This window comes from Pungitius pungitius, chromosome 20, assembly GCF_949316345.1.
Source record: "Pungitius pungitius chromosome 20, fPunPun2.1, whole genome shotgun sequence".
Classification (NCBI taxonomy): domain Eukaryota; kingdom Metazoa; phylum Chordata; class Actinopteri; order Perciformes; family Gasterosteidae; genus Pungitius; species Pungitius pungitius.
In genome coordinates this window covers 3,410,553-3,427,649 of record NC_084919.1, presented here as the reverse complement: position 1 = coordinate 3,427,649, position 17,097 = coordinate 3,410,553, and the positions used below count along the sequence as shown (strand labels likewise).

Here is a 17,097-nt window from a genome sequence, read left to right as displayed (position 1 = left end):
TTCCTCTTTTGACACTTTAAAAGGTTTACATCCTGTTCCATTAAACAAATACACAGTTCCCCTTGTAGCTCGTTCAGTGCGCAGTACAACAGATACCAGATGCCAGCAAGTCTGCAGAATGAACTCAACTCTTCTTTTCCCTCTAACATCTCTTCCTCGAGTGGAGATCCACCTCTTACTACCTGGTTCTGCACTAGTCTGATCCCCGCGTTGGTGCTGTCCCTCTGCTTCCTGCTCGGAGTACCTGGAAACATCGCTGTGATCATCCTCAGACCAAACTGGCAGCACCTGTCCAGTCTGAGCCAGAGTTTGATGCTGAATTTGGCCATATCAGATCTGCTCTGCCTGGTCACGCTGCCCCTGTGGATTTACACTTTGCTGTACAGCTGGACCTTGGGCCTGATGACTTGTAAGCTCCTGACATATGTGGTGTACTGCAGCCTTTATGGCAGCGTGCTGACCGTGACAGCGCTGAGTGTCCAGCGCTACCTACAGGTGGTGAAGCTGCAGAAAATCTTCAGCCAGGTTGGAAGGAAGAGGATGCTGGTCCTCCTGTGGCTAACTGCGATGATCCTGTCCGTCCCTCCTTCAGTGTTTCGGCAGCTGACCACTGAAGACCACTTGACCACCTGCAGTTCTCAATACTCCTCCACGGACCAGCAGGTGGCTGTGCTGCTGATAGATTCTCTGCTGGGGTTTGTTTCAATAATTGTTGTGGTATTTTCATACATCAGCGTGCACAGAAAAGTGAACGAGGCAGCGCTCTTCAACAACCCACAGACGACCCGACTGGTCATAAGTGTCATTGTGACCTTTTTTGTGCTATGGATGCCGTATCTCATCACAAATATGCTCATTGTTGCAGCTCGTCCACGCAACGATGACAACATGTTGAAGTCTGGCACGTACAGCAGGAGAATAAGTAGAACACTTGTATTTGTAAATAGCTTCATGAATCCACTCCTTTATGCATTTGCTTCCAGAAACATCTGCACTGTGTGCAAAAAAAGTGGAACTTAGATACTTAGGTTAATGTAGAAGCTTGCCGTTTAGTATATACCAAAAAACAAATATATGTGATGTCATTGACTTGTTTATGATCAGAGATTTTTTGAACTATAATGAAATACATTTTGAATTTCAATAATTTATATATTTTTTACATCCAATATCTTTCCTCAAATCAACTGTGAGCTGACCAAAACTTGTCTTTGGACAGAGATGTTGAACAGATGTTTAAAAAAAATACATATTGTTTTTTTGGAGGTTATTACTGAGGGCATCGTTCTTTCTCCCTCATTCCCTCCTGCATGTGAGTCCAAATGAATCACAATAAAAGACAAATACACTGATCAAAACTACCCTCACGTTTCATCACTTATCTCTATTCTGATTTTGTCGACTTGCTGTTTGAAAATTCAACATTCTTATTTGTTTTCACTATACATCATTCATTTCAACGAGAAATTGTAGAATTCAACATTTTTATTTGTTTATACTCATTTTGACAACAAAATGGGTTGGTGGCATACAGATTTCTATTCATCATCAGACACAATAATAATACAAGATTGTATGAACATCCCGTATATGACAACACGTATATGGTGTGTTGTGTAGAGTAGATTTAGTATTTCTTTAACATGAAGTAAAATGAAGAAAATTAAAGTTGGTTTTACTCATTTTTATTGGAGCAATAATTGTCTTATCCTTCACATAATTGCAATGTTAGTTTAATTATGTGTTTTGCTCTTGTTGTACATTTAAGAATAAGAGCTGGGGTCTTAAAACTATAGTAAGGTGTGACTTGCCAGAGGCAGTGGGTAAACACTTTAAATCTTGGTTGACATTTTATGTTGTAAATTAAATTAAGTCCTTATGTCCACACCCTTATAATATGTAAATAAAATTGCATAATCCCTCGTCCCGTAGCATTGATGTTGGTTTTAAAGCCAGCAGAAGGCGCAGGGGCTCCGTTTCCAAACAATAAACCACTCAACAGTGAGGATTTTATACTTTAAATCAGGGGTCTCAGACTCAAAGGACCTGGGGGCCGCTGGAGGCAGCATCTGGGTGAGGCTGGGCCGCATCAGGTGTTCAAAGTTCAGTTCACAAATTTTAAAATGAACTGGTTCAGTTCATAGTTCAAACAAAATATTTGAACTAAGTTCACAGTTCAGTTCTTTTTTTCCATATGTTGCTGCAAGCTATTATTTTTCTAAATTATTGCCACAGCCCATATAGATTCACAGACAGCACTTATTTTCTCAGTTTTAACACTGAAGCTATGCATCAGATTAAATCTTCATATCCAATTTTGAATCCTTATCCAACCAGGGTTTACATTAGCATTGAGGGGACAGCATTTGAGACCAAAAATATGCGTAAAATAATAAATACTTCGTACCCAAAGTATTTAGTCACTTCTTGCATATTTTTCATCAACAAGCCGACGACGGTCAGCAGCAGTTCCTGCACATGAGGACATGTCTCCCTGAGATGATTCTGTGAGTGACGGCTGCCTGTTGCATGTGAGACCTGGTAGCCCCGCCCACCCAGTCAATGCGTGCAAGCAGGCGGAACACTGAGTGCGCTTTTTTAATAAAACGTTTTAAATAAGGAATAAAAACACGACAGTTATCATTAAGGTGCAAATGTTTGCAAAGAAAGGTCAGATTCCTCCCATCATCACCGACCTTGTCAGTAACTTCATAAAACTCATTTAAATTATTATACGCCGCCTCTTTGCTACACGCAGCTGTCGCCTTCTTTTTTTTTGATGACGCATGCGCGGTGCGACGCTGGTGGCTGGTGTTGCCAGATCGGGTGTTTGTTCCGCTACTTATTAAGGCGCGTTTACCGTGTGTTTTCTATAGAAATCTGGCATCCTATTTGAACAACGTTAACCTGAAAGAACGCGCCGTTCATAGACACCAGAATGAACGAGTTCACAGTGACGTTCATCGGGCGTTAATACAGTACGTTCAGTTCACGTTCGCCCAAAATATGAACGAGTTCATGAACTATTGTTGAATGAACGCGTTCAGGCACAACACTGAGCCTAAATAAGTCCCACTGCATTGTAAGTGGCACGTGTGCGCTGTTTTTTGTGTGTTTTGTTTTTATATGCGCTGTCACATGTATTTAGCGTTCCGGCACCTTGTGATTTACAAATGAAGCACTGGAAACATCATGACCTGCGCGAAAGAGGGCGGAAAACTATGAATTACAACCTCCTGCTCTCTCTCTCTTTCTCTCTCTCTCTCTCTCTCTCTCTCACAAACACACATACACAACCCCGCCCCCCATGCCACTCACATGCATGCCGCATTCACCGGGCAGGCACACAGTAGGAAACCAGACCATCATAACGTTGTCCCACACAGCAGCTAACAGCGGGGTTGCTACAATACAAAACTCGCGGGCCGCACCAACATTAAACTTTCAAAATCAAGGTGAGGGCCACAAAATATCTTCCAGAGGGCCGCAATTGGCCCGCAGGCATCGAGTTTGAGACCCCTGCTTTGAAATCAACAGTCTGCAATTTAATTAATTCAATATACAGTTAACATCGTTATTACAACATAGATCAATTCTTGTAAAAAATAAGATCAAAATCATTAATTGAAATAAAAGACAAAGTCACACAAAAAGCATAAGATTTTTAAATGATACAGAGAGCAAATTTTTCACTTTAGTTTAAAAAGAATTGGCAAGCAAAACAAATATCTCTTCCTACCTTACAACCATAAAAAAAACATCCACAAATCTTCCTGTAAATGTTTTATATGACATCAATAGAAGTTCGCCGAGTCTTCTGTCAGCTGCTCTTTTGAAAGTGGAAAGTGAATTATTTTAAGAAGTATTTTAAAATGTAGGTGTTGCTTTTCTCAGAAATTAGGAGTCTTGGCTGATTCACTCAAGCGGATGTGGTTGCACCTCTGCTTGCAGAACAAAAATGTGTGAAAATGTCATAGATAATGGCGCTATTTGAGGTTAATTTTATTAGTTTAGCTTTTAACACATAAAAGGGGGACTTCTTGTTCCTCTGACAGACTAGCACAGTTTCCACTCACAACTCGTTCAGAGGACAGTATAACAGAGACCAGATACCAGCGAGTCTGCAGAATGGAAGAGTTCAACTCCTTTGTTGTCCCGCCTAACATCTCCTCATCTGATAAACATCCACTTTTTGTCGCCTGGGTCTCCATCAGGCTGATCCCTGCGTTGGTGCTGTCCCTCTGCTTCCTGCTCGGAGTACCTGGAAACATCGCTGTGATCATCCTCAGACCAAACTGGCAGCACCTGTCCAGTGTGAGCCAGAGTTTGATGCTGAATTTGGCCATATCAGATCTGCTCTGCCTGGTCACCCTGCCCCTGTGGATTTACATGTTGCGAGGCAGCGCTCTTCAACAACCCACAGACGACCCGTCTGGTCACGAGTATCATCGTGACCTTTTTTGTGCTATGGATGCCGTATCTCATCACAAATATGCTCATGGTTGCAGCTATTTCACGCAACAACGACATGTGGGACTCTCTCATGTACAGCCAAAGCATTGTGAGAGCACTTGTTTTTGTAAATAGCTTCATGAACCCCCTCCTTTATGCATTTGCTTCTGGAAACATGTGCACTGTGTGCAAAAAAAGGGAACATGGATACTGTTGTTAATAAAGAAGCTCCCATGTTGAAAGTCATACCATAGATCAACGTATTATTGACAGAATACCAGAAAAGAGCAAAGAGAACTTTGATGACGGTAGTTTCAAACTTGAATGCTGAAATCCAAAATGAGTCGAGAGTTTTACGGATATTCTTTCAGATCTTTTAAATATACTTAAGACCTGTTTCTCCACTCTTGTTTGTCTTTTGTCTTTCCGTGTTATCAGTGATGAATAAAAATCCTGACTTCCAACCTTCACCCTTTGTCACTCCTGGGGCCGAGTTCCTTTTTATTCTGTGTAATTGTGGTGCGTGGAGGTGAAGTATGAGATGGGCTTTGTGTGTGTTAGACGGTCCTAGATGGTAGCTTGTCATTGGTAATTTGCAAAATTTTAATTTGCGGCCTGCAAATGTATTGTTTGTGTATTTTGTTGATTGTTTCAAAGTCAATAAAGGTATTCTTGAGGAAAATAATCCCTTGCGTGCTGGTTGGTTCTCAGCTAGATGTGTAGAAAAGTGATTTAAAAAAGTCAAGCAAAGAGTCAAAAGATTGACTTGTGAATAATAGATGCACACACTTTAATCAAAGGCTCAATCACCGTATTACTGTTATCATGCTGAGAGATGATGATGGAATACAGGATTAATCAATTTACACAAAAGGTTTAATTTGTAATTAAACAACACTTCAGGTGATATTCATAAGTATATGAAGTTTACAGATTCTTCCGTCAGCTGCTGTTTTCACAGTTAAAAGTGAACTCAGAATCTTAAACATTCTTTTAAGGTGCGGGTGGTGCAAAATCAGTTGTGGCATACAGATTTCTGTTCATCATCAAACACAATAATAATACAAGATTGTATGAACATCCCATATATGACAACACATATATGGTGTGTTGTGTAGAGTACACTTAGTATTTCTTTAACATGAAGTAATAAAGAAAAGTAAAGTTTGTTTTACTAATTTTTAATAGAGCAATCATTTTCTTATCCTTCTCATTATTACAGTGTTAGTTTAATTAAGTGTTTTGCTCTTGTTGTTACAGTTAAGAATAACAGCTGGTGTGTTAAAACATTAGCAAGGTGTGACTTGCCAGAGGCAGTGGGTAAACAGTTTTAATTTTGGGGACATTTTATTTGTAATGTCCTTATAATATGTGAAGAAAAAAAAGTTCTATTACAAACAATGGGAGCGCGACAGATGCCTCAACATAACACAAAATTGTCAACACATTCTGATTTCAGATTGCCAAAATATCCCAAACAGCACAACATTCATGTTTTTTTGCAGCCAAGACGCATAACCTTTCGAGAAGGGTTATTGGCTGTTTAAGTGCATTGAGGAAGTGAACTTTGTATGGACATGACTACGACCGCAGTCGGCACTCACACCTGTACTCTGCACGCACACTTGCTTTTTTCCATTAAGCTTCTGGGTCCTTTTTTCTACCAAAGAACTTTCAACTTTCAAAAAGTTGAGAACTGCTCCTAATACTCTTTAGTTATACACACAGGCCCAGACGGGCCCCCAAAGAGCAGTCAAACCTCTTCACAGAGCTCTGGATCTCCATGGATCCAGTGACAGATCTGCGCATATTTGGCTGGGGTGATCCTCACTGCGACGTTGAAGTCCCTCCGCCCACCTCCCTCCGCCTCCACCCAGCGGTGGCCTGAAAACACCCCAACCACCCTCCGCTGCCACTTCCCTTTCCCGCCGCCCTTTCCCACTTCCTGCCTCAGGCGCAGGTAAACACCTGCACCTGCGGCGCCCGGCTGAGCGTCACAGCGCTGGTACATCAAGTGGTCCGACTGGTCGGACACCGAACAAAACCGGTAAACCACCTTCTCGTCGCCGCTCCCATCCGGCGGGCTTTTGTCAGCGTCATAGCCCGAGAAGTGGACCCGTGCAGGGGGGCCTTCAGAGGGGGCCACTCCGAGCACCATGTGCTTTTTCCCGAGGGGCCGCTTGAGCTCCAGGAGAGCGTAATCGTAGTCGGCGGACACCGAGCGCGTGGAGCTGCTGCCGTGGATCCATCCTTGAGGGACTCTAGTCCGTCTGACCCGGGCCCAACGGAAGGCGGGCCGCTTCCCGGGCTCAGCACTACGCGGCACACGGGTGGTGCTTTTCGGTTTCCCTGCTGCTCCTTCTCCCTTGAGGCCTCCAGCGCTACCACGACCGGCTTCATCCTCCCCCTCGTGGTTCCCTCCCCCGCGCCTCCTGCCTTTGCCTCCCCGTCTCCCCGTCAGCGCATCTCCATCCAGGCTATTCGGCTCCTCCCTTTCCTCCTGGATCCGCTCCTCAGCTCTCTGCCCTGCTTCTTTCCTGCCGCCCTTCCGCCTCCCTCCTCTCCTCCCACCCGTCGTCCTCAGCTGCATCACCCCTACTCTGAGGCTTCTGGTACCCTCCAGGTAGTCCCTCCCATTGTGGATGCAGTGTGCCGCTGTCAGCATGTGTTTGGGGGATATTAGGACTCCGGAGCAGCCCGTGGAGAGGCGCACGGCGGTAGAGAAAGGGTAGTTTGTGATGAAACGCGAATCAGAGATGACAAATCGCCCATCCGCCCCATAAACCTGTCGTCTCGTGCGGACGCGAGCTGGCGCACGGGCCGGCGGCCCCGCAGAGGTCTCGTTAAAGCCCTGCAAACTGACATCCGTGCGAGTGCGCGCGCCGTTGGCGTGCATGGTCTCATATCCCAGAATCCTCTCTTGCTCGCTGCGGTCCAGGGGCGGCAGGCTGCTTTGGCACTCTATACCGCAGAGTGTCTCTGGCCAGCTTCTCTCCTCCTCCTCCTCCTGCCGGCTGAACCCAGGCGTCCCCAGAGGCTCTGTGTGCGTGTCCAGCAGCACCGGGAGGCGCTGCCTGGTCCACCTGTGCACCCGGCTGTCCTCATCTTCACCCGAAGCTCCGGAGAGGGTCAGGGCTGCTGCACAGAGCAGCACACACGGAGAGAGATTGAATCGCATCCTACTGAGAAGAACAAAGAGAACCCAAGATGAAAATAAAATATCATCTAATGACATCTATTTGTTCACCAGGTGGAGAAAGACATTCTATGCATGTTCCCACGCAGGGCCGGGTCTAGGCAGGGGCAAGAGGGGGCCTGGCCCCCTCAAATAAATGTTGTGCCCCCTCAAACTAAATTTGTCAATTAGACATGGTAAAAGGTGCTGGAGCACAATGCCCCCTCAAGATTTGTGGCTGCCCCCTCATACATGCCTGTCTAGACCCGGCCCTGTTCCCACGTCTCAAACTTGTAGCATTGATGCTGGTTTTAAAGCCAGCAGAGGGCGCAGAAGCTCAGTTTCCAAACAATAAGCCAAATTAACTGCAATTTAATTCATTAAATATACAGTTCAAAAAGCTGGCAATGCTTTTATTACAACATAGATCAGTTCTTTTAAAACATAAGGTTTTCTGATCTTATTGTTCCCACCCGAAATCATTAGTTGTGACATAACATAAAATAAGCAAACATTTTGAAACAATACAGAGAGCTAATATTTCACTTTAGTTTGAGAAGAATTGACAAGCAAAACAGATGTCTATTCCTACCTCACAACAATTTAAAAAAACATCCCCAAAACTTCCAGAGAATTTGACATCAATAAAAAAAACTCTACGTACAAAAACGGCTCCCAGCTGCAGTGCGAGGAGCAGCTTTGTGCAGGATCCTCATAGAGCTCCACATCCCACTCTGATGCAGGAAGAAGCAACGAGGACACCAGCACAAAGGGGAAGTCCACCAGGAGGGGGCAAGCATGAATGAAGGTTTTAATTATGTGATGACAAAGCATTTTTGGGCCAACGTGCAGCCTGGTGGAGAGAGTTTAAAGTGTTTTTTGCCGTTTCTGCAATCATTGTTGAAACAGTGATGTTTAGAAGGATATGCATTTATATTGAGTTATTTACAAAGAGATTTACCAACAAAACCCTTTCTTCAAGAGTGTCTATCTGGGGCTTTGATTTAAAGAATCAAAGAGATAAAATCCTAGGACTTCAGATCATTCGCGATGGAGTTTGAGAGGTCTGGCCTTTTATCATTAAACAGGATCTTTGTATCTCGTTCCTGTTTGGATTTATCAAAAGTGAACATCCTGTTCCTTAAATGCACAGTTTCCCCTCATAACTCTGAGGACAGTTTAACAGATACCAGATACCAGCGAGTCTGCAGAATGGAAGAACTCAACTCCTCTGTTGTCCCGTCTAACATCTCCTCATCTGATAAACATCCACTTTTTGTCGCCTGGGTCGCCATCAGGCTGATCCCTGCGTTGGTGCTGTCCCTCTGCTTCCTGCTCGGAGTACCTGGAAACATCGCTGTGATCATCCTCAGACCAAACTGGCAGCACATGTCCAGTCTGAGCCAGAGTTTGATGCTGAATTTGGCCATATCGGATCTGCTCTGCCTGATCACCCTGCCCCTGTGGATTTACATGTTGCTGTACAGCTGGACCTTCGGCCTGGTGACCTGTAAGCTCATTGCATATGTGGTGTACTGCAGCCTTTATGGCAGCGTGCTGACCGTGACGGCGCTGAGTGTCCAGCGCTACCTACAGGTGGTGAAGCTGCAGAAAATCTTCAGTCAGGTTGGAAGGAAGAGGATGCTGGTCCTCCTGTGGCTGACTGCGATGATCCTGTCCGTCCCTTATTCAGTGTTTCGACAGCTGTCCAATGAAGACCACTGGACCACCTGCATTCCTCACTACTCCACACCGGACCAGCAGATGGCTGTGCTGCTGACGGAGTCTCTGTCGGGGTTGGTTTCAATAATTGTTGTGGGATTTTCATACATCAGCCTCCACATAAAAGTGAACGAGGCAGCGTTCTTCAACAACCCACAGACGACCCGTCTGGTCACGAGTATCATCGTGACCTTTTTTGTGCTATGGATGCCGTATCTCATCACAAATATGCTCATGGTTGCAGCTATTTCACGCAACAACGAGATTTGGGACTCTCTCATGTACAGCCAAAGCATTGTGAGAGCTCTTGTTTTTGTAAATAGCTTCATGAATCCACTCCTTTATGCATTTGCTTCTGGAAACATGTGCACTGTGTGCAAAAAAAGGGAACATGGATACTGTTGTTAATAAAGAAGCTCCCATGTTGAAAGTCTCACCATAGATACACGTATTAATACCAAAAAAGGGCAAAGAGAACTTTGATGACGGTAGTGAAGATTGAGAAATAAATTAATTGTGTGTATCTGCTTACGTTAAACTACATTGGAGGAACCGCACATTCCCGTCTTGACTAAACTAAAACCTTAATACGATTTGCTACAGTTTCTAACTTGAATGCTGAAATCCAAAATGTGTCGAGAGTTTTACGGAAATACTTTCAGATCCTTTAAATATACTTAAGACCTGTTTCTCCACTCTTGTTTGTATTTATTTTTCCGTGCTATCAGTGATGAATAAAAATCCTGACTTCCAACCTTCACCCTTTGTCACTCCTGGGGCCGAGTTCCTTTTTATTGTGTGAGTCTTCCGTCAGCTGCTGTTTTCAAGGTTAAAAGTGAACTCTGAATCTTAAACATTCTTTTAAGGTGCGGGGTGGTGCTTTTACTTTGAAATTCGTTCAGAGAATTAGTCTGAACTTCCCTTGAGTTGATGATGTGACAGGTCTGTATCCAGGAAAATACTATGTTAAAATATCTGAGATGATGATATTTGTTGACTGTTTCAAAGTCAATAAAGGTATTCTTGAGGAAAATAATCCCTTGTGTGCTGGTTGGTTCTCAGCTAGATAACCAAATAGAGCTTATTAAACCAAAATGGAGCTTATGAAACTGGGGTAAAATTTTAGTTCCTTAGCAGCAAAAAGTTATTTGTACCTCGTTCCTGTTTGGGTACAACAAAGGTGAACCTCCTGTTCCTCTAAATTAAGTACATTTTTCCTCATAACTCGTTCAGAGGACAGTATAACAGATACCAGCGAGTCTGCAGAATGGAAGAACTCAACCCCTCTGTCATCCCGTCTAACATTTCCTCCTCTGATGGAGATCCACCTCTTGCCACCTGGGTCTCCATCAGGCTGATCCCTGCGTTGGTGCTGTCCCTCTGCTTCCTGCTCGGAGTACCTGGAAACATCGCTGTGATCATCCTCAGACCAAACTGGCAGCACCTGTCCAGTCTGAGCCAGAGTTTGATGCTGAATTTGGCCATATCAGATCTGCTCTGCCTGATCACCCTGCCCCTGTGGATTTACACTTTTCTGTACAGCTGGACCTTCGGCCTGGTGACCTGTAAGCTCATTGCATATCAAGTTTACTGCAGTGTTTATGGCAGCCTGCTGACGGTGACGGCGCTGAGTGTCCAGCGCTACCTACAGGTGGTAAAGCTGCAGAAGATCTTCAGTCAGGTTGGAAGGAAGAGGATGCTGGTCCTCCTGTGGCTGACTGCGATGATCCTGTCCGTCCCTGCTTTAGCGTTTCGGCAGCCGACCACCGAAGACCACTTGACCAGCTGCATTTCTCACTACTCCTCCACGGACCAGCAGGTGGCTGTGCTGCTGACGGAGTCTCTGCCGGGGTTTGTTTCAATAACTATTGTAGTATTTTCATACATCAGCGTGCACAGAAAAGTGAACGAGGCAGCGCTCTTCAACAACCCACAGACGACCCGTCTGGTCACAAGTATCATTGTGACCTTTTTTGTGCTATGGATGCCGTTTCACATCACAAATATGCTGATGGTTGCAGCTCTTTCACGCAACGATGACAACATGTTGAAGTCTTGCACGTACAGCCGGAGAATAAGTAGAGCGCTTGTATTTGTAAATAGTTTCATGAATCCACTCCTTTATGCATTTGCTTCTAGAAAAATCTCCAATGCGTGCAAAAAAAGGGGAACTTAGATACTTTGGGCGGAAGACTGCCGTTTAAGGAAATCTAATAATATTAAATACAAATACCAGTGAAGTCATTGGCTTGATATTTAGAAAAACAACACAATTGTTTTTTCTTTTGGATCTATAACAAAAAGCAATATGAAGTTTATTCATTTTTTTAGATTATCCATCATCTTTCCTCAAATCAACTGTGAGCTGACCACAACTGTTCCTTGGACAGAGCTGTTAAAACAGATGTTTCGTAAACAAAATTAATCAAGGAAATGTACAGACTTTGCAAGTAAACACTTTTTTTGGTCATAATTTGGTTCTAATTTTCTTATACTTCATCATACATATACTGTCTGTGTATTAGATTGTCCACAAGATTTTCAGTCAGATGAAACAACAGTTTTTATACAATTGCTTTTGTTTGCAATTAGAAAGAAACATCTTAACAAACATTTTTGTTGCATAGTTACTTGTAATTTTTTAGAAAACTATTGAAATACAATAATTTTAAAATAAAGATGTAATCAATATTTTATTATACATAATGAAAAGTGCTTTTGCAATTTTATGGCCAAACGTTATATTCTCAGCAATAGTGCCTAACTGAAAAAGTGAATGTACGGTATGTGAAGTGAAGACAACCAGCAGCTGGCTAACTTAGCTTAGCATAAATACCAGACCCATTGGGACGCAGCTGGTAAGACTGTCAAAGAGCTATAAAAAAGTACTGTAGAAAACGTAAACCTCAGCTAATAATTATATGTTGAGCACAAGTATTATGGCAAGTAGTAGGCAAAATGCACATTGTGGGAATATTTTAAGAAGCTCATTATATGTTTTGTATGTAATTAACAACTGTCCAAATAAAAGTAGTGTGGTAAAATGTTTAATATTCTCATAGTAATTGAAATACAGCAAAGATATGAAGTTGTGTGAAATGGAAAAAACTCAAATAATGAACAAATTTATTCAATTTTTTCTTAAGGTCCGTATTAAATACATGCCACAGTGTATTTTACCTCTGTTTGATCGTATTCTGCAGTGGTGGCTGGTGGATTTTATTTTCGGTAGGACCAGCCAATCAGTTTCAGAAAACATCCTTGTATGATTTAATGCAAAAGAGGTATTAAACAAGCATTATTACTTTACAGTTAAATATTTAACATTTATTCCAACAGTTTAACATAATAAAGACATTTTAATCAAACCATTCAGTGTATATATATATATATATATATATATATACATATATATATATATACGCAATGGAGTTTATCGCAGCGGTCAACCAGCCTCCACTTCCAAACACAGTCAGGCCCAAAACACGGCTTTAGCACGTAGCTAACTAGCTAGCTAAACCTGGCGGTGTAACATCTCTACAGTGTTGTATGTTTTCCTCTTTCATGACGGCCCGTTGTCTGATTGTGAGATCAGGCTGATCTGGGTCCAGCTGTTTTACCTTTAGTTTCTCCAGCAAAGTTCTTCTCTCGCACCTGAGTTCGGGTCGGGTCTTCTTGAAAGGACACTGCCGGTGGTCGCTGCTGTTGTTTAAACGGCACGTCAGAATCTCGCCCTGATGAGAGCGCAAGGTAGCGCGAGCCCAAACCTCAATGTATTTTAGGACGCTAAAATTATAATGTCACTCATTGACTTTATCAGTGATTGGCTAACTGCTTCTTAGACCCGCCGCTTTGGGACATGGCCTGAGCCCATGAGACATGCGGAGAGGACGTGCAAGAAAAGCATATATTTTGCGCAGATGTTATTTCACAAATATTACTCAGGCTATTCCATGTTTTGAAAAACACAGACGATTTTCAAAATGTATTGTTAATATAGTAAAAAAATATATTTTCTTTTTTTGTGGCTCAAAGTGGGGCCACTCCCCATGGCCCTCTAGGGACCAGCCACAACGGCTGCAATTAGCATAATTCCTATGACTCACATCTAGTATTATGAATTACTGTTCAACTTAGCATTAGATTCTAGTCCCTCAAATTCCACCATGATGACTATGGGGCGCCGTTTGTAAAATGTTGCACGTTCTAAAATCCTGTGCAGTTTTCGTACATTTAGCGTTATCACATTAATAAAAATAGCAGGACAACATTCACATGTCACTTTTTCAAACATTTAGAGACAAAATCATGTAAATACATGCAACAACTTTTCCAAGTACAATGTTTGGCAGTAACACAAAGTTGTTAAATAATAAATGTTAAATGTAAATGTACATGTTAAATATAAATGTTAAATCTAAATGTAATTGTTAAATCTAAATCTAAATGTTAAAAAAAAATCTAGTGTGTGGACATGCAGTTAGTGCAGGAAGCGTTTCTTCGTTGCCGGCGGCGTTGTTGATGTGTGTTTGTGTGTGTCTTTCACTACCCTTATCATGCGAGCGCTCAGCTTGGACAGCTTTTATATGATCGCCTTTGTTTTGTAAACAAAAATTCCAAAAATCTTTGTTATTGCATAGTTGCACGTAATTCGATAGAAAAATGTTTTTTTAAAGAAAATATCAAATAAACTCAGTATTTGCATAGTTTCATGTCATTTTATAAGAAATTGGCAATACATTACATTTTTATTTTGAAAAATGTGTAATCAATATTTCATTTCACACAATGAAAAACGATTTATTTTGCACACAAGGCTCATTCACTGTATGTTTTTATAAGCCCTCTAAAGGCAAATTTGTAATTTGCAATTTTGGGCTATACAAAAGGAAATTAGGTTTCCATGGTGAATAAACAACAAAATTTCAAATTTAAAGTTGATAGTTGGCTCTGAGAACTGCATTGAAGCCTCACATGATGTTCATCAATTGATGATGTTCGCCAATACTTCTGTCAGCTGTTGTTTTGAAGGTCAAACCTGAACTCCGAATCTCAAACTTCCGAGGCAACATAGACATTCTTTTAAGGTGTGGGTGTTGTTTTTCCTTTGAAATTCTGTCTGAGAAGGAGACTGTACTTCCCCTTGAGTTGATATTGCGTTGATGTGACAGCTCTGTATGCAATACCTCGGATGAAATGGCACTATGTGCAAAACCAAAATAGAGCTTGTTTGCATAGCTGAAAGACTGGAACAGGTTCCTCACTCACTCGCTGAGTGTACAGTATTCGGGTTTCCTGCCAGCAAGTCTGCAGCATGGAAGGACTCAACTCCTCTGTTGTCCCGTCTAACATCTCCTCTGATGGACATCCACCTTTTGCCGCCTGGGTCTCCATCAGGCTGATCCCTGTGTTGGTGCTGTCCCTCTGCTTCCTGCTCGGAGTACCTGGAAACATCGCTGTGATCATCCTCAGACCAAACTGGCAGCACCTGTCCAGTGTGAGCCAGAGTTTGATGCTGAATTTGGCCATATCAGATCTGCTCTGCCTGGTCACCCTGCCCCTGTGGATTTACACTTTGCTGTACAACTGGACCTTGGGCCTGGTGACCTGTAAGCTCTTGACATATGTGATGTACTGCAGCCTTTATGGCAGCCTGCTGACGGTGACGGCGCTGAGTGTCCAGCGCTACCTACAGGTGGTGAAGCTGCAGAAAATCTTCAGTCAGGTTGGAAGGAAGAGGATGCTGGTCCTCCTGTGGCTGACTGCGATGATCCTGTCCGTCCCTTCTTTAGTGATTCGACAGCTGATCACCGAAGACCACTTGATCACCTGTGGTCCTCACTACTCCTCCCCGGGCCAGCAGGTGGCTGTGCTGCTGATAGAGTCTCTGCCGGGGTTTGTTTCAATAATTGTTGTGGGATTTTCATACATCAGCCTCCACATAAAAGTAAACGAGGCAGCGCTCTTCAACAACCCACAGACGACCCGTCTGGTCACAAGTATCATCGTGACCTTTTTTGTGCTATGGATGCCGTATCACATCACAAATATGCTCATTGTTGGAGCTATTTCACGCAACGATGACAACATGTTGAAGTCTGGTATGTACATCCAAAGCATTGTTGGAGCACTTGTTTTTGTAAATAGCTTCATGAATCCACTCCTTTATGCATTTGCTTCTGGAAACATGTGCACTGTGTGCAAAAAAAGGGAACATGGATACTGTTGTTAATAAAGAAGCTTCCATGTTGTAAGTCTTATTGCAGAATAAACTACAGGAAAGAGTGCAGAACTTTGATGACGGTAGTGAAGATTGAGAAATTATTGAATTGTGTGTATCCGCTTACATTTACAACATTGGGGGAACCGCTCATGCCCATCTTGACCAAACTAAAACCTTAATATTATTTGCTACTCTGTAATTTAAAGGAGGAAATCCAAAAGGTGCAGAAAGTTTTACTGAAATACTTTCAGATCCTTTAAATATACTAAAGACGTGTTTCTTCACTCCTCTTTGTGTTTTGTCGTTCTGTATTATCAGTGATGAAAATAAATTCCGACTTACAACCTTTATCAGTCACATGACCGAGTTCCTTTTAATTCCGTGTCATTGTGGATCGTGGAGGTGAAGTTTGAGTTGGGCGTTGATTGTGTGGTGCGGTCCTAGATCGTAGATTGTCGTTGGTAATTTGACAAACCTCATATGTGGCTTGCAAATTCTGTGTGTATTTTTCTGACTTTTTCACAAACTAATAAAAGGTATTGAGAAAAACAATCCCTTGTGTGCTGGTTGGTCCTCAGCTAGAGGAAATAAATCAGGCAAACAGTCAAAAGATCAACTTGTAACCTGCGCACACTTTAATAAAAGGCTCAATCACCGTATTACTGGTGTCATGCTGAGAGATGATGTTCGTGGAAAGCAAGATCAATTAAAGTTATTCACCAAAAGGTTTATATTGTAAACAAACAACGCAATTTGAAATTTTTTAAAGCTTTTCATGATATTCATCAGTATATGAAGTATGCCAAGTCAATGCCATGTGCAAAACGAAGAAAGAACCACCATGAATTTAGTTAATTTGTTCCTCTTTTGACACTTTAAAAGGTTTACATCCTGTTCCATTAAACAAATACACAGTTCCCCTTGTAGCTCGTTCAGTGCGCAGTACAACAGATACCAGATGCCAGCAAGTCTGCAGAATGAACTCAACTCTTCTTTTCCCTCTAACATCTCTTCCTCGAGTGGAGATCCACCTCTTACTACCTGGTTCTGCACTAGTCGGATCCCTGCGTTGGTGCTGTCCCTCTGCTTCCTGCTCAGAGTACCTGAAACATCGCTGTGATCATCCTCAGACCAAACTGACCGCACCTGTCATTGGGACCTTCATTGTGCTATGGATGCCGTATCTCATCACAAATAGGCTCATTGTTGCAGCTATTTCACGCAACTATGACATGTGGAAGAGTGTCGTGTACAGCCGGAGAAGAGCTATAGCACTTATATTTGTTAATGCCTCCATAAATACACTTCTTTATGCATCTGCTTCTAGAAACATGTGCACTGTGTGCACATAAAGGTGACCTTAGATACTTTGGTTAATGCGGAAGCTTGCTGTTCAAAGAAATCTAATGTCATATACAACAACAACAACAACAACAAAAATACCAGTGAGGTCATTGACTTGATGGTGATCTTTTTTGGATCTAATGAAAGTAAGAGACATTTTAAAGTTTAATTATTTTTTTGG

At 42.5% G+C, this 17,097-nt stretch overlaps 5 protein-coding genes across 5 annotated transcripts; 4 read left to right on the top strand and 1 right to left on the bottom strand.

Annotated features, from left to right (window-relative positions):
• The first annotated feature begins 99 nt into the window (after positions 1-99).
• Positions 100-1,020, top strand: LOC134107845 (leukotriene B4 receptor 1-like). Its single transcript, XM_062559777.1, has one exon. The coding sequence runs from the start codon at positions 100-102 to the stop codon at positions 1,018-1,020; it is 921 nt and encodes a 306-aa protein (XP_062415761.1).
• Positions 1,021-5,457: 4,437 nt separating this feature from the next.
• On the bottom strand, positions 5,458-8,344 carry LOC134107821 (serine protease 23-like). The gene is made up of 2 exons (XM_062559646.1): positions 8,220-8,344; positions 5,458-7,634 (listed from the first exon to the last, which is right to left on the bottom strand). Exon 2 carries the CDS (start codon positions 7,628-7,630, stop codon positions 6,206-6,208), a length of 1,425 nt encoding a protein of 474 aa, XP_062415630.1. The 5' UTR covers positions 7,631-7,634; positions 8,220-8,344; the 3' UTR covers positions 5,458-6,205.
• A 333-nt stretch (positions 8,345-8,677) lies between these two features.
• Positions 8,678-9,757, top strand: LOC134107844 (leukotriene B4 receptor 1-like). The gene is made up of 2 exons (XM_062559776.1): positions 8,678-8,691; positions 8,806-9,757. Exons 1-2 carry the CDS (start codon positions 8,678-8,680, stop codon positions 9,755-9,757), a joined length of 966 nt encoding a protein of 321 aa, XP_062415760.1.
• A 686-nt stretch (positions 9,758-10,443) lies between these two features.
• Positions 10,444-11,525, top strand: LOC134107843 (leukotriene B4 receptor 1-like). The gene is made up of 2 exons (XM_062559775.1): positions 10,444-10,463; positions 10,583-11,525. The coding sequence occupies exons 1-2, from the start codon at positions 10,444-10,446 to the stop codon at positions 11,523-11,525; spliced, it is 963 nt and encodes a 320-aa protein (XP_062415759.1).
• A 1,561-nt stretch (positions 11,526-13,086) lies between these two features.
• Positions 13,087-15,777, top strand: LOC119195292 (leukotriene B4 receptor 1-like). Its single transcript, XM_037450128.2, has 2 exons — positions 13,087-13,099; positions 14,626-15,777. Exons 1-2 carry the CDS (start codon positions 13,087-13,089, stop codon positions 15,579-15,581), a joined length of 969 nt encoding a protein of 322 aa, XP_037306025.1. The 3' UTR covers positions 15,582-15,777.
• Positions 15,778-17,097: the final 1,320 nt, after the last annotated feature.

Excerpts from the sequence above, each read along its gene's own strand:
- LOC134107845 (XM_062559777.1), top strand. The coding sequence starts at position 100 with ATGCCAGCAAGTCTGCAGAATGAACTCAACTCTTCTTTTCCCTCTAAC.
- LOC134107821 (XM_062559646.1), bottom strand. The coding sequence starts at position 7,630 with ATGCGATTCAATCTCTCTCCGTGTGTGCTGCTCTGTGCAGCAGCCCTG.
- LOC134107843 (XM_062559775.1), top strand. The coding sequence starts at position 10,444 with ATGGAGCTTATGAAACTGGG. Across the intron at positions 10,464-10,582 it reads ATGGAGCTTATGAAACTGGG|AGGACAGTATAACAGATACC; the intron begins GTAAAATTTTAG and ends TAACTCGTTCAG.